Source organism: Barbatula barbatula (genome assembly GCF_947034865.1).
Source record: "Barbatula barbatula genome assembly, chromosome: 9".
NCBI lineage: Eukaryota > Metazoa > Chordata > Actinopteri > Cypriniformes > Nemacheilidae > Barbatula > Barbatula barbatula.
Window position 1 is genome coordinate 21,619,552 of NC_136772.1, and position 26,959 is coordinate 21,646,510.

Genomic DNA, 26,959 nt, shown 5'->3' on the forward strand with positions numbered 1-26,959 from the left:
TTTCATTCCGTACGGAACACAAATCTCAGATGGCTTCAGGGTTGAGACTGTAAATGGGTCATGATACCCTATTAGCTGCACTTGGCATGTGTTTTGCTTCCCTTGACCTCTGACCCCTGTTACTTCCACCCAGTGAGGTTTAATGTGACCTCGACAGAAGGAATGTCAGTAGGGTGCTGATTGGATAGGCCTGTCCACTCTGTTCTGTGCATTCTTTTTCTTTAGTTTTACATGAAGTCACACGTGTATGACTGTTAGGATACGTCTGGCCTCTCTTGGTAAAAATGATATTATTTTATGGGTTTTTGCAGGTGTTCAAAGATATGAAAATCCACCAGTGGATTATTGGCATGATATAAAAACCTGAATGATTTAAAGAGTCCTGCAGATTTGGTATAATCTAGTCTATACAGAAATCATTCAACCCCTGCTTTGCTCAGCCATGTGAAAATTTGTCAGATGGGAATTTTGGTGCGTGTTTGTGTGCCCACCAGAGCATTCACATTCAAGCTTGATACTTTGTGAAGTTTACGTGAGGAGATAAGGGTCAGATTGACAACCCTACTGAAGCAGCCCATCGTTCCTCTTTGTCAGGCCTTCAGGGTGGAAAAGAGGCTTTTGGAGGTTGTGTTGAGGGAAAGTAACTTCATAAATCTAAAGCTTCTCCATCATCCCGAGGCTTCTTCAGATCATCTTGGTCGGGGTGGGATAGAAGGAGCCACGGAGAGGTGATACACATGAGCTCTCACACTTGAGTCCCAGCACAGCGGAACACTCGTCTAATTCCCTATCCAGTCCCCATTGAAGGAGCGCGGAGAGTGCAGGGTACTGTGTGTGTGTTAGCTCCAGCACATTAATGCTAATTAAAACCTCTCCAAGCTCATGTTAATGAGTTGGAAGCGGCCCGAGTCTGTGGGTGGGATTGCGTCTTCTCCCAAGAGCCCAAGTGGGAAGGCAAGAGGGGTGAACGCCAGCAGTTTTTTTTGTAAGGTTATTGTTGGTTTGTGTTTGGAAACTAAGGAAGATGCAGTTTTCCAGCCGTTACGTTGCACAGGACACTTTCCATACAACCTTTTATTTGGCTCTATTTAAGAGGCTGTTTATATGACGATTGGACATTGCATTCCTTCAATTATTACACCCTGTGTTGTCAGCGTTGACAATATACATGTCATACGTTGCATATAGCCAAACTCACAGACAAACATGAAGGTTGACTTGTATGCTATTCCTCACAACAGGACAATGTTCCCAGTTGTCATCTCTCTCTGCCGAAATCGCTCTCTGTAGAGGCAAAAGTAAAACCATGTGAGACAGATGTGCTGTTGAAACAGCTCACAAGCTGCAGACAGAGATGGACTATGTGATTTCACAGAATCCAGTTTGAAAATTAGATCATGGCTCTAATAAAGATCCCTGATTCTCTGTGACTCATGGTATCACGAGGACCGAACATCTTTTCACCCAAAGGCCTCAGTAATGAAAGTCTATCTCTCTCATTTATAGAGAGCCAGAGCTTGTGTGCTTCCATCATTTATATCGGGCCAACCAGGTTAGTCAGGGAGATGTTGAGAGGGCTTTCAGAGTTTGTCGGTGTGTGTGTTAGTTCAGTAAACGGTTTAACTGCATGTGTGGCGGTACTCCGCTAACAGTATAGACAGCATATAGCTCTGTGGCATTTTACAGAAGAAACAAATGTAAAATGGAAGCTGGGAGTAGCCAGTATAAGACAGTGATAACTGGTTTAATATGCAAATAGCTGGAAGTAGCTGGTTTAAGATGAAAGTATTTGGTTTAAGCTTGCAGTAGCTGGTTTTAGCTGAATATTAGCTGGTTCAAGATGGAAGTAGCTGGTTCGCGATGGAAGTAGCTGGTTTACGATGGAAGTAGCTGGTTTACGATGGAAGTAGCTGGTTTACGATGGAAGTTGCTGGTTTACGATGGAAGTTGCTGGTTTACGATGGAAGTAGCTGGTTTACGATGGAAATATCTGGTTTAAGATTAAATATCTGGTTTAAGATTCAATATCTGGTTTAAGATGAATGTAACTGGTTTAAGAAGGAAATGGATGGTCTAAATTAGAAGGTCAGCTGGTTGCAGATTAAATAACTGTTCTATTGATGATAAAAGTAACTAGTTTAAGCTAAAAAAAGCTGGTTTAAGATGGGGATACTTGTTTTAAGCTGGAAGTCGCTGGTTTAAATAGGAAATAGTTGGTTTAGGATACAAGTCACTGATCTTAGATGGTAATAGCTGGTTTAAGGTGGTCCTCAGCAGCTTGATAAAGCTGTTGTTTCGCAGTTTTTTCATGGGTAGTTTACTGGTCTTCCAGCGTGAACAGTTTACCAGCTTGTCCAGCTAAAACCCATTTAAAACCAGCTTTGATGATGTTAGACTGGTAACAAGTTGATGTTATAATGATAACAAGACAAAACAATGGATGAGCGGAAATGTATATTGTATATACTTGTATATAATTTGAACTAAATGATATACACTGTGTATTGTATTTAATGCTAACCATTGACTAAAAATTAGCAATGAAAGTCTTTCATAAGTAAAACATTTTTCATTATCTCTCATATGTATTTTTTATGATCCTTAATTGGATGAATTGTTTTGCCTTGTTTTTACATACACAATCTATGCTGTAGCCAACCCACAGCTATTCTGTTGTTATTATCACTTCTTTGTCATGCCATTGTAGTTCAATCCGGTTTACCTGGTAACAAGCTCTGTACTTCTGTGCTACACTCCAGAGTGCAGTAATGCGAAAGTAACGTCGCATTACAGTTAATTAACTCTCAGCACTTTTTCTTTTATATGTGAGGCGTGTTTTTTGCAAGCTCCTGCATTAACCCTCATGTGAATCTGAGCATCTCTCTCGCCTGGAGACAGAGGAAGCACATCAGAGGCGTCTGCTGTGAAAAACTCTAATTAATATTAACTGTAATGAACTTAAGGTCTTTTTATATGCCATGTAATATGCATGTCTTATAATGTGCTTATACAGTACCATAGAGACCCAGCTGCTGGATTGTGGGAAATGTACTTCTTGACAGCAGGTCCCTGTAGGCTAAACCGAGCATTACACGCCGGTGGAAAGCAGAGAGTTCTCATAGAATGTGAGGAAATGCTTGAAGGATTTTAAGAAAGTAGGACTTGTTGAAGGTCTTTAGATGGGAACTATCAACTCCACGAGGAAATCAAATTCAAACCACAGAAAACCAGATATTCTCTCTTCTTGGGGATGTGGTGTCTTGAAAATTGCTTAAGTGAGGGGTCATGAGAGATGCATGAAACCACTATAAGAAAATGAAATATGAATTCCGATTTGTTTTCCTAGGATGGACGTCTGCGTGTTAATGATCAGCTTATTGCTGTCAACGGTGAATCACTCTTGGGGAAGTCTAACCATGAGGCCATGGAGACCCTGCGGAGATCAATGTCCATGGAAGGGAATCTTAGAGGAATGATCCAGCTGGTTGTACTCCGTGCTCTGCTACCACCAAATCAGGTAATAACCCTGGGTCTCCATTAGCTTAGATCCTAACACATTTTTTCCTGCCTAAAATATCTAGTCGCTGATGTATCTGGTTTTCCAATGGTTCTTACTTAAGATGGTTGATGCACTCATGTGGCTTCTTGGTCGGGGGGTGGAGAAGTTCAACATTGAGGACAAACTCAGTCAAACTTATTAATGTCATGAGGGACCAGCTTAGCTAAGCTGATGGGGACCTGAAGCAGCTGGTTAACCATATTTCAAAATCCAGTAAGTGCATCTTGAAGGTCCAGAGTGTAGTTTTTTTGGAGGATCTATTGACAGAAATGCAATATAATATACATAGCCATGCATTCATTACCGTAGAATGAGCTATTTCTATCTACATACATGGAATTCGCCATGTTTTCTACAGTGGCCCTATCTGTTGCGTTTCGTAAATACATTAACTCCTTCGGCAAATAAGCAAAAACATGACAACATCTTAGTTCTGTCAGCGTTGGTTTCAATTCCCAACCTCATCGCTAGATGCCGCTAAATTTTATAGACTGGACCTTTAACTCTTTCCCTGCCATTAATTAAATGAAACGCTTCCTTGTCAGTCATGTTTTCACTGTTATAAAGTAAGGAGAGTGCTGTAACACCTTTTGAAAGGCTACACCACATCCAGATCCAAACAAAGCATATACTCAAGTCACAAAAACACATTATAAAGCTTTTTGGTTAAAATATCATCTTTTTTAAGGAACCCACTCACATGTGCGAGTTTCTGTTGCTGCCTGTTTTGGCCTGGACACTTTTGAAAAACAGATTTTATAAAAACCTCAGCAAGTTTAACTTTTCCTGCTTAAATAAGGGTTATTGAATAAAAAAATAAAAAGCTTGTTAAAGATAAAAAAAATCTGTTATTTCATCTCATATTTTGTATGTTAACATATTGATAAAATAAAATGGCCATGCACATTTTCTCCTTGTACTAGCAACTTTTAAAAACCCATTGGTAAGTTAAGCTGGTACAGTATGACCTTGTGTTCCAGCAAGGCCGCCGGTCGCTGTCCTTATCTTAAAAACAGCCATGGTTTAAACCCACAGCTAACTTACAGTTCTAAAGAATATTCTCAGAAATGTGTCATTGCTTCCCACAGAATGACCCTGAGCGAGGTCAATGAAAAATGATTGTAATGCATGCTGCCTTTTTATGTGCTTTTAAAGCTAGGTGCCACATTAATGGCGTGTTTATTTACATTGAAGTGATAGTCACCAAACATTTTACTCACGCTGTTGTTTTTTTTCTTTCTTCTGCAAGAGAAGATATTTTGAAACGTGTTTGTAATCTAAAACCCTTGGTCTCCATTGACTTCTATTGTATGGACACACAACCAAAATATCTTCTTTTGTGTTTCGCTGAATAAAGAGAGTCATACAGGTTTGAGATCACAAGCGGATGTGTAAATAATGATTTTCATTTCGAAGGTGAACTATTCCTTTAAAGGGGTCATGTGATACGGCTAAAACAAATACAATTGTTTGTTTTAGATGTAATGCAATGCGTGTACACAATTTAAGGTTCAAAAACCGTGAATGTTTGTGTCTCCTCTTTGCTCCGCCTCTCAGGAAACGCGCAGATTTTTTACAAAGCTCATCGCTCTGAAAAGCGAGGTGTGCTATGATTGGCCAGTTAACCAGTGCGTAGGGATTGGTCGAATACTGCAAGCGTGTGATGGAAATGTAACGCCTCTTACCATATTTGGAAAATTACATAGATTTGTGGGGGTGTGGTTACACGAGGTGTTTCAGGCAGCTCTTTTGTTCCGACACTTTAATTTTTGCCATTTTGTGTGTCCAATACATGCATGGGCAACTAATAACACACCAAAGACACAGAAAAACACGTATTCGTGCAATATTATCCCTTTAATAACTTTCACTGAACTTTTTCACAAACCCTCTTGTCATTCCAAACCATTAACGACTTTCTTTCTCCTGCTGAACACAAAAGAAGACATTTTGATAAATGTCGGCCCCCATTGTCTTCCATCATAAGGACATAGAACCACAGAGATATTTCTCAAAATATCTTCCTTTTGTGTTCCACAGAACATGAGTCATACAGGTTTTGAGCAACACGATAGAATTGTTATTTTTGGCTAAACTATCCCTTTAATGGTTAAGTGAATTGAGAGTTGAGAAATGAATGTTCTGTGTAGTTTCTCTTTGGACCAAAGCTGAGGTCTCATTTCTTTTCTCCAACATGTGTATGCCTACGAGCAGCGACCGAAGATCTCGCAGGACCACAGTTTAACACATTCACACTTTAAAGCCGTCACCATTGTACTCCACCTCACCAAACAATTATCGACACTTATATTCTCATGCTAACTGTACCATACAGTAGTTCCCATGTTTAAAGCTGAATAGATGCTGGTTTTTACTTGACCAGACAGTTTTAGTCAAGACACAGATGCTTACTACGCCATAAAGGCTGCCCACAATGCTTAGCAATTACCGTTAGTCCTCCACATCCTTTTACTTTCTCCGTTATTTCCACTGTGCTGGTGGAATTTGCCTCCAGCAGGATGGTTTAGCCTTCAGCTCCTCCCCTGCACCTGGGTTCGAGAGCGGCCATATGCTCACCCCAGGATTCCCTATGTATCTCTCACACACGTGCTGACACACTTTACCCCGAGGCCTCCAACTGCTCCAAAGTGCTGTGTAATTAGGCTACACAATGGAGCGGCCCCTCTGGCCGCATAGATTGATGGTCATTGGGCCCTTTGTGAGGACTGAAGGTCTGGGAGGGGCGGGCACGACTAGGCCATGGTGCTATTGTTCCAATAAAATAAAGATTCATGTTCATTATGCTTTATGGGCTGTGGACGCCCCGTGATGGTGGACGATGGGGCGTAGAATGGAGTCGGGCCTGATGGGGTGCTTTGACCCTTGTGTGTAAGATGCTGAACAGCGTGAGCAGATAGGGAACAGATTGTGTGAGGGGACTTTTGTATTGTCGCTGGGTTCAAAGTAATAGATCATTCAGGCCAGACACAGGGGAAAGTTTCTTCCCAAGGTAAAACTGACAATGGACTAATAGTGAAATATCGCTCAGCGTGCGTTTAGAAGCACAAGTAAGAGCTTCATTCGGTAATAAGAGAGAGATTAGTTTCTACGCCCACAAGGTGCAGAGAATGATAAAGAGAATGTATTGTTGGAGTTTTTATTTCTCGCTTATGTGGTTTATAGGTACTTAATGAATTTTTGTCTACAGTGTTTTAGTTTTCAGATTCTCTGCTCTAATAAATGAAGCCCAGAAATGTGGTGTTCTGGCCTCGAGCAAATCTTTACATATTCTTTTTAATACATTCCTCTGTTCTCCAGAGCTTCTGGGAATATACCATAGTCATGTGTTCCTGCTTAAATGTGCTTTGTGCCCATGTCTCCTGACTTAACTTTACTCATTATGCGTTTTTAGAACACATCAAAGACTTGGCCTACATGCGCTCAATCCTAATCCTGTTTTTGCTAATTTTGCAAAAATCCATCGGAGTGTTCAAGAGGCAAGAGAGACGAGGGCAGGGGCAGGAGTGCCCAGTTGCTTTTATTTGCTAGAAGAATGTGTTTTGATAGAATGTCGGGATTAGTTTTAGTTTTAGTTAGTTTTTAAGAAGATTTTGTGTCTGTTTGTCAGTTCATATTCTCAAATATAGACCGTTTCATTGGACATATGCACCTGGCCCCAAATTATCTTCCGGCCTGGCTCATGGCTTTTTAGTCGAAAATGATCATGTAAATGCTCCTTTGATTAAAAACTATAATTTAAAGACTAACTTCCTTCAGAACTCGATAATGTCTCTGACATTTTTGTAACAAAACGTTGTATTTTACCACAAATATTTGTAAGTGAATGTACATTTTCATTCTAAAATGGAGAGGTATTCAATATCATCTGCATAAAAAGCTTCTCTCCGTAGACGAAACACTATTATAGCAAAGCGTAATCTAATCTCAACATTACTCTCAGACAGCCATCTAAATAGTCTTGTCATAATCTCATTACAGCGTGGGCATTAATAATGAAAAGTAGCCCAGGGAAAGCCCACACGATCTGTGCCCGATACCGTTTCCTCCTCCTCGCATGTCAGACGAGTGTCGGCTAGGTTTGCTCTGGTACGGCAGGGGGTCGCCCGGACCCGCCAGGCCACTTTTGTCTTTCACTGTAGGCTTTGTGATGCTGATTAAGACGCGAGTGGAGTCTGAGGAGATTCTGCGGATGGGTCCTCGAGCACCGAGGTGTGTATGATGATAACAGACAGAGAGAACGGTGTCTGCAGATGGAGTCTCGGTGAAGAGAGACTGTGGGAAACCGGAGACCTTTCATCCTCTGACCGCTCCGTGCTTGTGTTGTACTGAACCTGTCAATGAAATGCCCAAAATCCTGTTGACCTCTTGATCTGTTTTTCACATTCCACTCCTGCTTTTCTTACTAACATCAAATACACTTTTTCCTACATCACAATTTTACACTCCCTCTTCCCAGCCTCAACATTTCCTGTAAATTTGTATCGATTGACCTGCGTTTTCTGAATCTCATCATTTCAAAATTGCAAGCTCTGTGTCTTCTTTTTTTCTGGTAATTTTTATAAAGGAAATGGAAAAGTTGGCTTGGGAATCCTCATTGATCCTCTTCTGTAATCTCATTTAGTTCCCGTCATCGTTCCCTCTCCTGGCAGCCCGTGTCCCCCAACCCCTGAGATCTGCACTTGCTGCTGTTAGCATTAAAAGCGCCATGATTTTTCCCTTAGGTCCACTTGCTAGTTAAGGTTTCTTAAGGTTCGGTTGTTCGTAATTGTTTAACATGACCGTTTGCAGAGTATCGAATGGGCATTGATGTGATAATGCATTCAGGGCTGTTGAGGTTAATACCGTAACATTTCAAGATGGCCCATTTTTCAGATTATTCACCATAGATGGCCTGTAGACTGAGAAGACTTGGTTACGTTTATGCAGTACTTCAATATGTCATTTGACAAAAGGTTGATTATTTTGGTCGGTTCATTTTTATTTCGAAAATCTTAAAATCGAATCCGTCAAACGATTAATCGCATCCAATATAAAAGTATGCGTTTACATAATACGCTTCTGTCATATTCATTTTGTATTTATAAACACATACACGTATACACATTAAGGAAATATTGATGTACTTATTTATATTTACCACTTATTTAAATGATGTTTGTTTATTTTAACATTTTGTATTTTCCTCAGATGTATGCATGTGTGTTTGTTTTTATAAATACAAAATGAATACCCACAGTACACAGACATTTATTTTGTAAACACAAACTTTTATTCTGGATGCGATTAAGTGTGTAAAATCGTTTGACAGCCCAAGCGATAAGCATCCAAGTTTGATTTCGTTCATTCGTCTTTCATATGGCATTACGCAGTCGATGCTTAAGATATCAATATATTCACTGAATGTTCTTTACATAATGTAGGATGAATATACTAGGCAGTAAATCAAAACAAAATGACCCCGGGGGGAAAAACAGGGTTTTCACTTACTGTGACACAATTTTGCAATGTTGCAATGTTACATGTATATGCAAGGATGACATTTTGAAAAAGGAAATAATATTCGTGGTGCTAATAAGCGCTGGCTTTACTACTCGTGGTTTATTTATTTATTTACGAATAATACCTAGTATTATCAATAATCGCATTCAAATGATGATGATTGTCGCACGGTTATTTACAACATTAAACTATATGTGTATAAGTGAAGTGTAATTCATCCTAAGGGAAATTTGAAGTGAGTCAACCACCTGATGGCTCTTTTAGTTGACCCTGATTTGCTTCGCCCTGCCCAGGCATCGATGATCCGGATAAAAGCTTCAACTAGCATAGTTTGTCATTGTCAGACACCTCAGCTGTAAACATTTACATTTTCTGACAGGCTTCACCTCATATTACAACTTGAATGTTTTGACGTAAAAATGCTCCTCTCCTCGCACTAAACCGTGACACTTTGGCCTCCTCTATGATCCTCCCGGAAAAAATAATCGCACTTTGATTTACAATATATATGCGAGCAGTTTACTTTCCTAATGATCCCCGGTTAACCAAATGCCGGCAGCCTGTGCGCTCTCCGAACAGGCCATTAGAAGAGCCATCTGATGCGCTGCACCCTGCCTCTCTCCAGCAGTTGAAATCTGCCAATGGTATTAACATATTTCATAGTGGCGCTTCAGGCCCGGGGGCAAGATAATGAAATGAATTACCATTCCGTCTTTCTCTCTGGGGGAAGGAGACAAAAAATCTGTAACATCTGTGCAAGTGGCTTAAATCCTTCATGTCATTGACAGCAAGTCTAATCGGATGAATTAAGAGCCCTTCCAGAAGCAGTAGACGTTCCCATGCTCTTTTAATCCCGTTTCCGTCCCGAGTCTCAGTGTGATATTTGTTTTGTGATGAATGCCAAAACGCCATAACGATCTCTCTGCTTTTTCAAAGTCTTTACCTAGCCCAGTGCCTCTCTTGTTTCCATAATTCACAAACAGGATCGATACAGTGACACTGGTTCTCTCATTCTCTCTCGCAGGAGTTCCCGGAAACGCGGCGAATTCTCAATCGATCCTTCGATAGCTGCGTGGGACAGGCGGGGCACCTCGGCCAATCGGACGGCGGCGTTCAGCCCCCCGTGGTGATGAACAGCATCTACGAGCGATGCGCGGGTGAGTGATGGGCTCGGCGTGTTTTTATCTGTCGTGCCGAGCGGCATTGAGACGTTCAAGGAGAAGGCCACCCAAACATCTAGGGCGAATATATTTCTCTGTCGTCCACACCATATTTGCTTTCTAATCTCTCGGACGGCCTCTTCATCGGCTAGACACTGAAAGTATGACTCTTCATTTTGTCACGAAAGGCGGGGAGTCGGAGAGAAAATAAATCGTACTTTTGGAGACAAAGTGATACTCTCAGAATGAAGGCAGATAGGGCTAATGTGCTTCTAGGCAACGGCTCTATTCTCTGTTGTTTTCTGAAGCCTTCTAAGGGAGCATCCTAACCAAGATAAAGCTTTGTCAGTGAAACACTACGCATGCCTTTCACGTGGGAGAATTATCACATTAGAAAGGGTTGATATCATTAATTTTTTTATATAAAGACCCCCTGTGGTGAATATCACGTTGTTTATGTTTTATTTTTAATGTCCTTTTAAGAGAAAAAATGGTGTAAACCAATGCAAAGTCTTTTTTCCATAAAACTGAAGTTTACCATAGACAGTTTAAAATGATGTCATTAACCTGTAACCAATCACATCGACTCATTTGACCCCATGGAGCAGCTGTTTGAGCCGTATAGATTCGGGCTGAATCGATGTGTCAGCTCTTAGTTTCACTTTCAGTTTTAACAGTGTCCGCCGAGTGCGACCGAATGGAGGCAGAGCGAATTTGCATATTCATGTATCTGGTTCTACTTAGTGTATTTACATTCAAGCTATTTTAAGGCGTGACAAATATATATTTATACAACTTTAAATGTCCAATTTTGATGGTGAAATTATAAAATATTGACCACCGGAGAACTTTAATACAAGGTTGCAAGAATTAGAAGTGAGAGCAAAGGAATCTTAAAAGGATAGTTCACCCAAAAATGAAAATTGCGTCATTATTTTGAAGAATGTTGGTAACTTAACAACATCAGCTACATTTACATGCACCCTAATATGATTATAATAGGATTTGGGCAATTTTGCCATTTCATTTTACGCAATCATTTGATCTAAATAATGCAATTAAGCTCATACTCAAAGTAAGATCTGTGGTTTACGCCGGTTTGAATCGCGATATGAAGGCATGTAAGCACCTTAACCGCATGTATGCTGCTCTGATCAAGGTGCGCATGTGCTTCTGTCAAGCACCTTAAGTACAAATTCATGGTATACATGACTGAAGTTTTACCGTCAACTCGCTGTCAGTATTCTCCGCTCCTTACCGTATCTTACACCACTGTTTCAAAGTTATTTTCCATCACATTTCTATATAACGCCTGCGAATAACCATAAAATGCGTCCACATAGCTGTGTTTTGCATTTGACGCAAAAATACTAAAACGATTGCCAGTAACGCACACCTACTGTATCTGAGATAATCTTTTGTGCTTTGAGTTATAGCAAATAATCAGACTAATAAAACATTCATGTGAACTTGAGCAAAGAGGTGTTCTCATGTCATGTAAACATGATACTGCGATTAAGGCCTTACTCTGTTTATCAGAAATAATCATGTTATCGGTGTGCGTGTAAACCTAGCCATTGGCTCCCTTTAACTTCCTTTGTATGGATGCAAAACCACTGAGACATGAAAATATCTTCTTTTGTGTTCCTCATAAGAAAGAGTCTAAAAGCTGATTTTTACCAACATACTAGAACTGGTAATGTTTAGTAGCCGAGGATGAGGGGTTCGATTCCCAGAGGACAAACATGGTGATAAAATGCAACACTTTGGATAAAAGCATCTGTCAAATTGAAACCGTAATGTGAATACAATGTAAACAAAAACATACAGCACGCACATACATTTCTGTCTCTCTTTTTATTTCTCATATTGCCTTGAACAGCGGACGATCCTTGTGATTCGGTCTTAGAATCCAGGCAAACTGATCAATCGTTGATATTTTTTCAGGCTTCTGCTTCTGGAAACAGGCTTGCCTGTGGCGCCTTAAAATGCTGCGTACGCGTTCAGCTCACAAGGTTTTAAAACAGAGCAATTGTCTGCAAGTATGTTTGTACATGAACGCCTGTCACTATCAATACAACGCGCTTGTCGTACTCGCGTTCGCTCATGTGCCTGAAAAGACTCCTTTATACGCCAGTTTTAGGACCTGGAAGTTTACCTCGTCTGAGAATTGGGGCACATTTGCAATTCTTTTCATGTGAAGCGCCTGTGTGCACAGCCTGTCGTGCCGACCATCCTTTTAACCGAACATGAAAGAGTAACACTTCTCCTCTAGGAGTTCTGCGCAAGTAGAGACAGACAGATCGAGAGGCTTAAGACAGGCCTGTCTGCTTTACGCATCCTCGGCGTCTCCAGACGCGCGCTTCTCATCGGCATTCCTAGAGCGCACCGCGCTAAGAAATAACACAAATAGACCAGTATCGCCCGAATCTCTCCTTCCTGACACCTCGCGTTGTTTACTTGATACACCGACGGTCTCGTGTTCATAAATGCATGCAGTTCAAAAATGATCTTGCTTTTCTCACCGTGCAAGCTGGCTGGAAGTGGTTGCAGGGTATGGATGTATCATGAGCAGAATAGAAGAAGCAATGTCCTCCGTTTTAGTTGTGATGGTGTGTTTGTTTTTCTCGCCCTGACCTTGAGATCATTAAGTTGGCATGCGTTTTATCTAGGCCATGTTTTCGACGGTAATGCGGTCCGCTCGACATAACAAACAATTTAAAATGCATAATGCCCTCATCAAGAGAGTGCTGAATTTTTTAGCGTGCCGCAGCGATTCGGGCCGAGGGAAGTAATTTAGTGGTAGTTGTTTGAGCTGTAAATGAAAGCTAATGATATCGTACATATGTATGTGCATTGTGTTTGTGTTTGAAGTGTTTCTCCTCGGGGGAATTAGCTCTAATTATAACCCTGGATTACAGTGGGCCGGGAGCTGTGGAGAGGGCAGAAGTGTGGGTTGGTATAAATATTACCGTTTCTGAACTCAGGCCATGCATGGTGAGGAAAGATGTTTTTAATGCCTTCTGACGCCTTCATGCGATGATGCACTTTGAGTTAGTAAAGTTTAATTTGAGAGTATTTGTTTTGCCATTCCTTATAAAGATGTGTTGTGGCGCTACCGCGGTAATCTGATAATATACACTTTTGAATGAATACCATATTAGAAGGTACTTAAAAATGCCACGGTATTGCCATGGTACGTGTAAGAATCATTATAGTGCCGTTAACCGAACGCGATGCGATGCAATTCCTGCAATATGCAATTTGTGTGTGAAAAAGTGGCTGGACGCGACAATCAATCACAAAACACAGCCAATCTGAACGGTTTTTTCTCTGTCCACGCACCCTCTCGCAGAAATTGAAATTTTACAGCAACAGAAAAAAAGGTAGGACTTTACCGACTGTCCAATGGCCAGGCATTTTTAGCCCTCTCCTCCTGGCTCAGTGTCGGTCACTGAACAAACAAACCAATCAAAAAGGAAAGGGTAAAATAAAGCCCCGCCCTACTTTTTGTTCTAATTTCAGAAGGCGTTTCACTCGGATATACGTCACGACACGGAAAAGTAAAGTCAAACGCAACTTCTGTTGGTGGCTTTAAAGAAATAGTTCATCAACCTTAACCTTCTGAAGAAGATATTTAGAAGAATGTGGGAGATCAAAAGTTTGGGGCACCATTGACTACCCTTATAGATTATATTCCTAATAAAATACTAAATGGTGCCCCAGAACTGTTTGGTTACATTCTTCTAAATACAGCATCTTTCTTTGTGTCAAGCAGAACAAAAATGATGATAGATTTTTTACTATCCCTTCTGTTTAAACTATGTTTACTATAGTCAATTATATATGATCCTGTAATTGACAATAGGACCATATACACGTGTAGTCTCATGTTTCGCAGCTGTGTGTTTTCATCTCATGCATATGCACTTTCTAGAATAAACAGGACAGAAAGTTGTTTCGTATTTTTCTTTTCGAAAGGGTGGGACTTCCTCTCCAGCGGCCACCATATTGATGTGAAGTTTCTGCAGCGGATTTTAGCATTGACTTTATGTGCAATAAAGAACAGCCTTGAAGTGCCTTATGGCTAAAATACACAACAAGACTTTTGCTCAGATTTTCAGTCTGGACTTGATTTGATCAGTTATTGTGTTTCTATTAGAAACTTTCAAAAAGTCTTGTCAAGCGTTTGATGTCTAGTTAAAAATATGTATGTTCAGATTTTAAAAGTCTACAAGTAGTGTATTCCAGCTTTTAGTTAAAATCTTGAAATATCAAAAATAGCACGGAACAGAAAGAAAACGATGTTGCCATGCAACTAACGTAATGTTCCCGTAAGGTGTTATAAATAGAAGTATCAAAATAAGTAATACAAATAACAGTTAGGTGAAGAGATCATACTGTGCTTTGTTATGAATAAACCATTAGCATCTAGAAACCGAATCTTGGCATTTTATAATTGACAAACGCCAACACTTCTGCACATTATTGTACACCGATGAGAAAAACAACATGTGATACATGTTTGTGTTAATAGACTCATATCCAGCCCTCTTTGAGAAAAAAACGCTTTTATAGAATGTAAGGTTTTACATGAGGAGGAGCATTGCTGTTGTTGGTGAGAGGTTGGGTGGCTCACTGTTTAGGATTAATAACCCTGTTTTAGCCGGAAGAGCCATTGATCCATCATCTTCAGGAGGAAAAGCGTTTTTCATTTCAACTACGCCACCCTTTAGCAGATAAATAATCGTGAGTGCGTGTGGATAAGAATGTGTGTACCTGCGATACAGATTTTTTCATCAGTTCATCTTTAGAATGCGCGCATGCGAGCGGGCCTTGATGTAGTATGGCAGTCGCGCAGCGCACAAACAGATGAGATATATAATACTAATAAGCAGTCATTCAAGTGAATTCTGATGAGTAATGATGAGAAGTTGTGCTGGGTGGGGCGCACTGATCTATGTGATTGTCAAGTCTGATTTCCAGCTCCACTCCGCCAAAACACAGACACTCCATCAAGAAGACAGAGAAGATTCCAGCACCCCACCACAAGAAGTCACAAATCTTCAGTATTCGTCTTTTCTTTCACATTTTTCTTGTTTTAATCTAACTTGAGGAAGTGCTTGAGGAAATGATGCGGAGTGTTTGGCCCATCTATGGAATGGCTGATGAGTGACTGCTCATACTGGATATTGTTCGCTAAGTGTCTGGGAATCTAAGGCATTTGTTTTCAATTTTACAAAGACCTCCAGCCTTGGATTTGGGTTGAGCGCGGGTTGAACTAACAGACTTTAATCAGATCTTAGTCATCAACAAAATAATGAAGGGAATTCTGGGTAAATACTCATAGACTCTTCCCTTTGTGCCAATTAGACACACATTCAGAAACGGTCATTGTTATGTTTTCCTTTGAAGCAGGTGGTTAAGGCTTCTGTGTTGCCTTGAACCTGCGTTTTTTTTTTTGTTTGAGACAAGCATACAATCACTGCATCATGGGGGGGGTGTGACGTGATCTCGTGGAACTGGTCTCGCGAGAACACGATATCCTCACGCAATTGGCACGATGGGGTGTTTGGCTCAAAATTACGAGCGTTTTAATCGCATATTCTCACTAAATATAACCTGTGTGACCTCAAAATGAAAGTGTTTTCATTACTGTACAGAACACGCTAATAACGAAACAATGTATGTGCGTACTGTGAACAGAGGTGCAGTGACCATTCGACAACGTGATTTTTCCATCCCGCAGCGCGACTTTCCCATCGTTTTTTTTATGTAAACACGCACTTGACGGACAGGTTTCAACGTTCACGCGTGTGTCTCGCGTCTGCAGCGGAAGCATTAAGCACAAGTGTTTACGGCGGTTCTGTCAACAACAACAACGTAATACATGAATCATTGTATATTTAAAAATGAATACTGTATTTAAAAATATATTCTAAAAAAATAAAATATATATATATATATATATATATAAAATATAGATAGTAGGTTAAAGTAAGTCAATTAAGAAAAAGATTTATGAAATACTGTTCAAGAATATCTAAGTAATAGACACACTCTCTCTCTCTCTCTCTCTCTCTCTCTCTCTCTCTCTCTCGCTCTCTGTCAGACACATGCACACACACACACACACACACATACACACTCTTACAAGCTTAACCAAGCTTATAGAATGAAAGAAAATCAAGTCAATCCAAGACCCCAGTGCCATTATCATAGGAGTGAAAGATCATTAAAGGTGAGGGGGGATTGCAGTGTGTTGGAGCTGATAATGGTCTCAGTCTCTGTCTGTCCGTCTCAATGTTCTGTCCAGACTGTCACCTCTCTCCAACGCAGCTCTGACCCCAGCAGACCTCTCTTAAATGAGCCTGCATAATATTTCCACAGAGCTCTAATGATTGCTTTTCTTTCTCTGCCGTTTGCCCGTTCTCTCACAGTTTCAAATGGAGGATACGGCCACATGGAAGAGAGGGATGATGAAGGGTTGGCCGCTAATCCGCACAGACAGGACAGCCTGAAGCTCCAGCGGAGGTAACATGGATTTTTCTTAGACCATCAAAATTGACAAACACGTCTTTTATTCATTGTAGGGGTGGACCGGTTGACAAGTCCATCATTCCTGCCAATAGTCAGCATGTTGGGTCGGTGTTGAATGGTCACGGATCACGCGGTGACAGCAGGGGGAAAATTCCTGTGGAACTTTGCTTTTGTATAATCAATTATTCCGTGCAAATGTATTTATAAAAACACAACAGTGAAAGAAAAAACATGTTTTAGAAGCGAACCAGGCTGGTGCTGCAGAAATGTGAGACGGACTGACATCATCGTTCTCATGGAAACCCAAATTCTTACTGCCCTGAAATGAATCAAGTGTCACCCAGATGTCGACAGAAACTATGAGCGAATGACAAATAAGCGTCACACTGACCGTTTGTTGAACTGTTTATGACAGCTGAGCTTGACATATTCGATGCTAAAACTGTTTTGACATTCTTTTGACCCACAGACTTGGTCAATAAAGTACTGGACTTGAATTGAAAAGAGTTTAGAGATGGTTTAAGACTGTCTAAGTGATCTCTCATGCCGGACTTCAGCTAGTCTAGCTCACAAAACCAGACTCACCTGACTTGAAGTGACCAGCGAAAGAAAAGAACCTAGTGGACATATAGGTCATTAGAACTTGGGTTAATAAACCGCATATTCAGTGATTCGGTTCTGTTAAAGGAACTCAAACGTGCAAATTGAATCTTCATTTGCTCAGCCTCAAGTTGTTCCAAATCTGTATACATGTCTTTGTTCTGATGAACACAGAGAAATATTTGGAAGAATGCTTGCAGTTGTTGGCCACCGTTGACTACCATAGCAGGAAAAAATGCTTTATACATTTCTTTGTTTTGTTGAACACAAAAGAAGATATTTAGAAAAATGCAGGAAAGCAAAGAGTTCTGGGGCACCATTGACTACAATTGCAATTTTCCCTTCCATGGTAGTCAAAGGTGACAAAGAACCGCTCGGTTACGAGCATTTTTCCAAATATATTTTTCTGTGTTCATCAGAACAAAGACATGAATACAGATGTTGAACAACTTCATGGTAAAATATTCATTTTTATGTGGAGTATCCTTTTAAAATAATAGAAAAATGCATGTATGTTGTGTGTATCCAGTGTGCATTCAGGTCTTCGTTCAGCTGACGTGTCTGTATGTGACGGAGGTCAGAAGGGTCGTATGGAGCAGAATCATGTAAAGTCCTCTAAGAGCATGGATCTGGGTAAGACAGCCGGTCCTTTTTTTCCCACATCACTCACGTTAGGTGCTGGAATCTCTAGTCATAATTCTGCTTATATTCTCCTGATCATTTCTAGTCATATCTGTACGGTTTAATCCATATAAAATACGACAAGCTCAGTTTGGGAATCGGCGCTCCCGACTGGGCCAAGGAATCGGTGCTCCCGAACCAACAGGAACCTTTTTTGTAAGGTTTGCCCCGTGGGAGGCTTGCATCAACAACATAAATAAACAATGGCACTGAAAATGAAATCTGCTATTTTCATCAATTTTGGTCTGTAAATAGGAAACGGAAAACAAAGCTTTTGTTTCTTTTAAGTAAGCAGAGCAGTTCGTTTGAATGGTACATTTTTTTTTGATATGCAGTAGATCTAACAGTATTCCAAACATGTTGTACCAGTGCCATATATAAACGCAAATACACAAATATGTTATATAAAGAGAATGGGAAGGCGTCCGCTTCCGCTCTGATCTTCCCGATATGAAATGTAGACTGACTGGTTTAAGTGCATGCTGGGGGACAAATCAATGCCGTAACGCAATTAATCCGTGTTGCGCGTTCCAACATTACCTTGAAAATCTAATCAGCGACCCCCTATCTCTGGTACAACGGCCGCAGTTACGAACGGAATCTGTGTCACATAATGGCGTTTTAAAATACACTCAATATTATAAAGGCCGGGCGGGGGCCGCTCTCCAGTGACCGTAGCGACTGTAGCTATGGTGGGCGGCACAATGGCCAGTCTGAGCGAGCCCCACAGTCCAATTCAACCCTGAACAAAACCTCACTGTAATTTGGTTCCAAGTGCTGGATAAGAAATTGGATCGTCTTTGATATGAGCACTAGGATATTAATAATACACAACCAATAAAGAGAGCCCCCTTTTGTTCATGAATAATAGAACGTGTGAATGGTGTTTTAATTGACATTTTTGGTGGTCGGTCACATTCACCTGGGCGTGAGCACATTAAAGAGGGAAAAATGTGGAGTTGTGCCCCCGGCGTTCTCTCGGGGTGCCCTCGGAGGCCTATGAGGATATAAACCTGTAGGCTGGATTCAGGTTCAGAGCCGTGATAATGGCTTTGTTTTGTGTATCGGGCGGATTGACTGCTTTGGTGTCCCTTTGTTGCCCCGAGCCGAGGCTGGAAGTAAGACAGTGTTTTTGAAAATGTTCATGAGATTGTAAATTCATTGTTGTCCTTTGAAGAGGCCATATTTTCTTCAGGATGCAAGACCTGTTTTGGAATCATTGTTTGGCAGTTATTTCTTATTTCCATGATATTGTCAATCTTCACTATTAATCTGATTATTTTCATTATAATTATAATAATATATGATTAAATAGGCTTGACAATAATGTGTTAATAGCAAGCACAAAATGATTAGAAATTGTTTATTTTTGGGCTGTATGGATGATAAACACTGTCAAAAACAGTGTCGTTGCAAAGTTTCATAAGTAAAGTTCTTAACTGACAGAATATCGGTCAAATGTTGTTGGACACTTGAGTGAAATGTCATTTACATTTAAATTTATATAATTTTTTTTTGACTGAATAATGAAGAAAAAACAGCAATAAGATCTCAGAATAGCTGGGAGCTACTTTAATATTGTTTAAAATGCATCTAAGGGTGAGACCTCAAGAAGTTGCTTGATAAAATGACCAGGAAACATTTCTGCAAATTCTAGTCAAAAGGTGAAGATGACAAAATATAGGACGTTTTATTTGAGTTTTTATGTAATACACAATTCCCATAGTTCCCTTTATTTTTTCACGAGTTTATTATTATGGTAAAATATGAAACAATTTGCACACATAAGTAATTGTGCAAACGCTTTTGACATGAAGTCATGATTACAATTTTAAGCCACTAAATCGTGATTATTTCCCCCAGAATCGTTCTATTATATGTTTAAGAATGAACAAAAATTTTCAAATTTAAATGTCTGGAGACTAACAACATTTTAACTAAATGTTATTAGTCCTTACCTTTGCTATTTTACTGTCAGTTAAAATGGACATAACAATTACATTTACATTTAGTCATTTAGCAGATGCTTTTTCCAAAGCGACTTACAAAGAGTTTAGGGAGCATAAGCTATGTCAGGAAAGAGCAATAATACAATAGGTGCTAATAGAAAGTTACTAGTTACAACAAAAGCTAGGCCCCTACCTGTTGAGAGAAGAGAGAGGGTTGGTGTACATCTTTTTTTTTTCATTTGTCTGTCAAGTATTTACAGAAGAGATGTGTTTTAAGAAGTTTTTTGAAGGTTGTCAGAGATGTGGTTGACCGGACCAAGTTAGGAAGAATGTTCCACCAGGAAGGAGTTGTGAAGGAAAATGAGCTAGAAAGGGATTTAGTGCCCTTATGAGAAGGTCTTACAAGGCGCCGCTCGTTTGCTGAACTCAGGGTTCTTAATGGGGTGTGAAAGTATGCCGGCGCAGATCCAGTGATAGTCCTGTAGGCGAGCATCAGTGACTTGAATCTGATCCGGGCTTCAACCGGTAACCAGTGGAGAGAGATGAAAAGGGGTGTCACATGAGCCCTTTTGGGCTGTTGGAAGATGAGGCGTGCTGCTGCATTTTGAACCAGCTGGAGTGGTTTGATAGCCTTTGCAGGAAAGGTGGCACTACTTGTTTCATGTAACCCAAACCTTCAGGAAACCTCTAGACGGGGGTCCCGGCAGCGCTCCACGGTGCAGTTTAAAGAAGTCGGACGCAGTGTGTCTTTTTTAGCACGAGCCGCAGGGGAGAGCGATGACAGACTTCTCCCACCTTTCCTCCCTCAGGATGGAGACAGGAAGGAGGAGTAATGAGAAGTAGAGAAGAGATTATAGAGGTGCAGATGAGAAGAGAGAGAAAGAGGGTCCTCTGGATGACTGCCTCTGAGGAATGGACGGATCACTTAAACAGAAATAAGATGGCTCCATTTGCACGTCATTATCTAGACGGGCGCGACACGTGCGACGCCTTTTGAATGCACACCATGAGAATTGAACAGACCAGGCACATTTCCACACATTAGCTAAGGATGACCCTATTAGTTCTGCTTTTTTTCCTTAACGCAACGAGCAAGGAATTTCATCGCATTCAGCAGAATTTCCGTTACACTTCATTAGTTTGCCATACTGGGTTCTCGTAAAGCAATGTTTCTGTGGCGGCAGTTGACTACGCCAACAATTGATTTGTTTTCATCACTGGGATGGTGTAAGCGTGCGTGTTTCTACTTTTTAAAAAAGCATACATAAAGAGATGATAAAGCAACATAAGGGGAGCAGAGTGATGTTTTTTCAATCTCTTGTTTAATGAATCCATCTCAACTTGCACCTGGAGTCGACGCACATCTCATCCGGTGATGGAGAAGATCACTTCCACGTCACCTCGTGATTAGTGGAGTATATATTTTTATGATAAAGTATTTCATTAACTTTGCTTTCATAAGCATAATTAACTAGCTGGGGGCATTTGCAGTGACTCATTGCTCAATAGGACTGGGTAAAAAGCATCTATTTTCTGATTAATCGCAATCGCTATATGAACGTTCCACTCTCGATTATAGAATACCAAGCTATAACTTCTGTTATGCGTGCATAAGACACTTAATCTTGCTTGCCAGGAGCTTAAATATGACACTGGTGAGGACCGCTGAACAGCAACAGGCATATATGAAGTTATTGTTACTCCAAATAAATGTGTTAAATTTGTTGCAGTTTCTTTAAATTTCTTTAATAGAGCAGCCATGTTGAGCGCTGCATTTCCCCCGATTCGGGAATAGCAGTGCTGCATCTTTTTCTTTCGTTTTTTTTATTTCAATAGGTCAGTGAAGCAAGAACCTGAAAATAGGAGTTAACAGAGATGGTGTTGAATCAGGACATGACCCGAGTCCGATTCAAACCCAGGACCATGTAAAGCCTCCTTCAGACCACCAGCAACAAAGCTAGTAGATGTCATTCATTTTAGAGGTAGCCTAGCGACACGAGCGACAGTGACCGTTTGCGACAGGAAGTGGTCAGCCATCTTCCGTCGCTTACTGCGATGTTTGTTTATTAACGTTTCTAGGATTAGCTAATTTAGCGACGCCGTCAAACGACCTCGTAGCGAGAGACTGGCGACACAGTTGCTAGTGTTCTGAACGTAGCTCTAGGGAAAGATCACATAGAACGTGTTTTTTGCTGTTGGAAGCGCATCTTTTGAATTGTTTTCGGTTGGAAGGGAGCGTTTTGCGCGCTGCTTATGTGTGCCGGGCGCCTTCTAGTGCTCTGAGCATCCGAACATAAAAAACTGTACTCTGACCAGAAAGCTCCTTCCGATGTGGAGACGAAACTTTACAGTTGCTCGACACGTCCGTAGACGCCAATGATGAAGGAGAAACTTGCGTTGGCTGACGCGGGTTAACGGAGCAAGGTCAGAGCAAGAGCCCTGTGCTTGTACCTTTTGAAAGTTTCTGATAATTTGACAGTTAACAGCAACTGGAGTGCTCGCGCTATAATCCTTGACTTACAGGACAGCTGTTTTGGAACTTACCTAACAACATAAGAGTCTTTTCAAAGAGTCAACTAAAAGAGCAGCACGGCGCGTGCACAGCCCACATAGAAATAGTTTCCAATGAGGCATCTATGTATATGTTTCTGTGGCACGGTCACTCTACTGTCATTAGTACCATATTTTATCCAAATAAAGTGAACCTGGAGATGTTTTAAACTTTGTGTGTCAGGATTTCAGATCACTATACGGTTATCGTGGCCAATATGATTTTCCTAATAACATCACGATACCCAGCGCTTTAAATAAAATAAACGACACTGACATTCAGATTTATATTTTCTTTCTTTCTTGTCCAATGACTTACACTCTTTGAGTGTGATACAAGTGACGTGAGGCAGAGAGAGGGTTTGTAACCATCGTGGCTCTAAAGGCAAAAGTGCTGAATTATTCACCATATAATAATTTGTGTCAATTTAACACAATAACACAGCTCATTGTGGTTATTGTCAGTACAGCTGTATTATATTTTGAACTGATGATTTTGTAATGAAAACTTCTGTGTTGATAGTATGATTACTGAAAACTATTTAATTTCGTATCACACGGAGAGCTTGTGAATTAAAGTTGCATCAAACGGCAAAGTCATTGCCTATACCCAACCCAACGGCTTAATTGCAAATATATTTGATCATTTACTAGACGACAACACAAAGAAATAAATAACTGGCTCTGAATCACTCCTGCAGCGAGTGAACTGTGTAAAATAACGACTAGCGTAATTGCATTTTTCACATAAACCTAAAACCAGCCCTTCCGCGCGCCGCTACGATTGCTCTTCAAGATGAATGCTCGCACTCACACTCTTTTATTCCTGGCTTCTTTTGATCAGAAACTGTCCTAAATGCTCGTCTTTCATCTTCGCGTGGAGGTCCAAGGCCAAAGTGTGTTATTCTCCCGAGCTTTTGTTCTCACCAGTGGGGTAGGAATACATTCGCTCGATGAGTGTGCGTTCTTATCGAGAAGTGTTGTTCGTTGACCTATTTTGTATTGTTTTTCTCCTCTCCCTGGAATCAGAATTAGATTTGTAATGCAGGAAAACACCATTATCCACGTTCTGTTTAAGAAAAACAGGAAATAATCGCATGTGAGGGATGGACATTGTGCAGCCCACGTATGGTTTTTGATGTGTGAATGAGGAAGAGACGGAGATCGTTTTAGTCGGTTTGCCACACTTTGGATAGAAATCTAAATTAATTTGCACACCTTGGGTTTTATTTTCACCCCGTGTAGACTTTATTAGTGGTATTTGTAGAGGAATACTTCAGTTTTTATGAAACTATGCAAAATTCAATAGAATGCATCAGAACAGTGTTTTGATATAGCGGTCAGTTTTTAAATCAGACATTTATTGGTTTATATCGGATTATTTCATATTTTTTATTCGGTGCATATTTTGGCAATAAAGTCGTGAGACATTCTTAAAGAGAAAACCTTCAGTCGTAATTCAAAGGCCTCCGGGTGAGAGTCATCATTTATGCATCTTCTTGTCATATCTTTTCATGACTTTCGTTCTTTCGCAGAACACAAAAGAAGATATTTTGAAGGAAGTTGGTAACCGAACAGCACTGTCCCAAATTGACTTCCATTGTGTGGACACAAAACCAGTGCATGTGGATGGGCGCCAGTTAACAACATTCTTCAAAAACATCTTCTTTTGTGTCCTGCCGAAGAAAGTCACGTCAGGTTTGAAATGACAAGAGAATGATTAAATCATAATAGAATTGTATTTTTGGGTGAACTATCACTTTAAGTTCTATTGGACATCATGTTGCATTCTGTAAGCTGATTGGCTAAAGCTCTGTGCGCATCTTTGTATTCGGTACAAAGGCTAAGCTAATTGTTACGCATTGTTTCATACAACCGTACATACTTCCTCTCACAGCAGGAAGCACTGGTGCCAGTCAACATCATCAAGTTATTTCGCTTTTGCGTCAATAAGCTTTCACACATCCCAAAAAGACAATGATGATAATTACTCCGTTCTCTATTCAGACTCGGTTGCGACAATTTGCTTTTGTTGTTCTCGTACTGTACGTCCAAATCGCAATCATAATTAGTTTTTCAATATACGTTGCTCAGAGAACCCAATGTGTCTCTGATCTCTGATGAGATATACGACATTAAATATTTATATTGCGTTGAGCCCCATGTCTGTTATTTGTGTATTTACGTGATTATTTGTAAAAGCCGGCATTTAATAGCTAGCACGTTCTGTCGTCACATGACGGATCGTAGCCTGCCGAGATCAGCGTTCAGCCCTCTATCTCTCGTCTATTGGGAAAATCGACCTCATGAAAAATGAATAGGATTATTTAAAAGAGGTTGCAATGTAATGAAAACCTATTACTGGGTGCTAGTGTGGAGCTAGGTCGCCGTCACGTGCCTCTCTCCCCTCAAATCCTTTTTTTGTGGATTACCAGCGCCTCGCCCGCTATCGCTTGCCTCAATTTAACATCATATCATATTTGTCAGAGGCCTCGAAGCCCTATAGCCCAGCATGTATTTTTATTTACACTTGTACACAATTCACTTCTGAGGTAGACATGTTGGAATATTAACCCTACAAGCTCTACCAGAATGTATTTTTCTCTTTCTTTGGATACTTTTTTATTGGGGCGTTGAGTTTATGACTTCTTTTCAGTGTAACACGTGTTTTGGATATGAGGTGTTTTATGTTAGCACGTAGTTGGCTGTGTTATGATGTGCGCAGCACTGGTCGAACTGCTTTCCAGACTGATGGTTGAACTGCTGTCCAGATATCTGTCTTGGCTTTAACTGGACGTGTGGTTAGAACATGAGAGCAGGAATTATTAGCAACAGGACAGACTCTCTCTCTCTTTCTCTTCCCGTGGTAATGCTTGAAATGAATAGCATGGTCTGTGGTTGTGTGGTTTTACAAGTGGGTGGAAAAAATCTGTGCCTTTTCCCTTCAGATCTAAGCAATTTTATCTACCTCTAGGTATGTAACAGAATGCATGCTGCGCACACGTATGTGCAACTATGCATACACATCTACTTTATTGCGACATCGGATCAACAAACTAATATGAGTAGGCATGGGTATTGTAATGAATTGAATGATTCTGGTTTGGGTTCCAGTTTTATTGTTTTTTTAATTTAATATACTGTAGCATTTTTAAAACAGAGTTTTCAGTCTTTTTGTTGGAGTGCAACCCTACATCCCAATTCGTATATTTATCCTGAGTGGTATTGAAAATTAAATGAGTATGTCCCAAATTATAGTATGTTGAAATGTTTGGTCTCAAAGTACCCAGATGGTTTGATATTACCCACAACTCATCACAAGTGGGCGGAGTTTAGTGACGCCACACTGCGTTCATAAAATGAGTCCTGTTTCATGGAAGTAACAAATGTAAGTATACAGTTAACATTACAAATACAGAAAGAAGAGATGTAGTTTAATATTTGTGACTGTTAATGCGATCACAGTGTTGTCAAGGCAACAGTGTTCGCTTCCGATTTGCGTTTGTATGCCTGTGTCTGAAATCGCCTTCTTCCATACTATACAGTAGGCGAAAAGTCATGAATGGTATGCACGAAACCTCAGTATGCAAAAAACAATAGTTGAGAAATATCTGGATGGTCTACTGCTTCCGCCGAGACTAAGAGTAGTGTGCATTGGATGGTCGCCACTCTATCCCTCTATGCAACAGTAAGTAAATCAAATAGAAATAGTGGAAAACTTTAAAGCGGATGTCTGTTTTCAAACGTTAATGCCGAGAAATTAATTTATTTTTTACCTATGCCTACGGGTCACATGACAATAAAACATGACGTATGCAGTATGTCCAAAATGTATTCATACCACTCCAAACGGTGATAAGTAGATACTTACTCAAATTCAGTACGTATTGTCACGATTAAGGTATGCGATTTAGGATGCAACTTGTGTCTCAGTGTTTGCATACTGTTTTAAAGCTTACTAAAAAGTATATACTTTTCATAACACAAATAGTACATACTTTTAGGGGCACGGTAGATGAATTGGGGCACGTTTCTCTATGAGCAGCTGGTAACGTCACTGCTTGTTCTTAAATAGTGGGCGGTTACAATGAAGTCTTAAAGGGGAAACGCACAAACCCAACCTTTTCAGTCAGAGGAAGAGAAACAGATTTTTATGATTTTGGGCAGAACAAAACTTAAGTGATTGTATAGCAACACACCAGGCAACATCATAAAATAAAGCAAAAATGTTTGCCATAACCCCTTTAATGTTAACTGAGATTAACGGTAAACTCAATGTTTGAGTCTGTCTATCAGTTGAATTAAAACCGACTGGCTCGCAAAAGTCATTTGTTTGTGAATCAAACCAAACCGATGGCACTCAATGTCTGTCAACTGTTGATAGTTGGAAATATGATCGA

The 26,959-nt window shown here is 40.3% G+C and overlaps 1 protein-coding gene across 1 annotated transcript in view; it reads left to right on the forward strand.

Moving 5' to 3' along the window:
- pard3bb (par-3 family cell polarity regulator beta b) overlaps positions 1–26,959 on the forward strand; it is a 287,217-nt gene that overhangs the window by 134,654 nt on the left and 125,604 nt on the right. The window contains exons 12-15 of the mRNA XM_079465100.1: positions 3,347–3,517; positions 10,104–10,236; positions 16,680–16,773; positions 17,909–18,012. Of these exons, the coding sequence (XP_079321226.1) occupies positions 3,347–3,517; positions 10,104–10,236; positions 16,680–16,773; positions 17,909–18,012 (502 nt within the window). The remainder of the gene's footprint in view (positions 1–3,346; positions 3,518–10,103; positions 10,237–16,679; positions 16,774–17,908; positions 18,013–26,959) is intronic.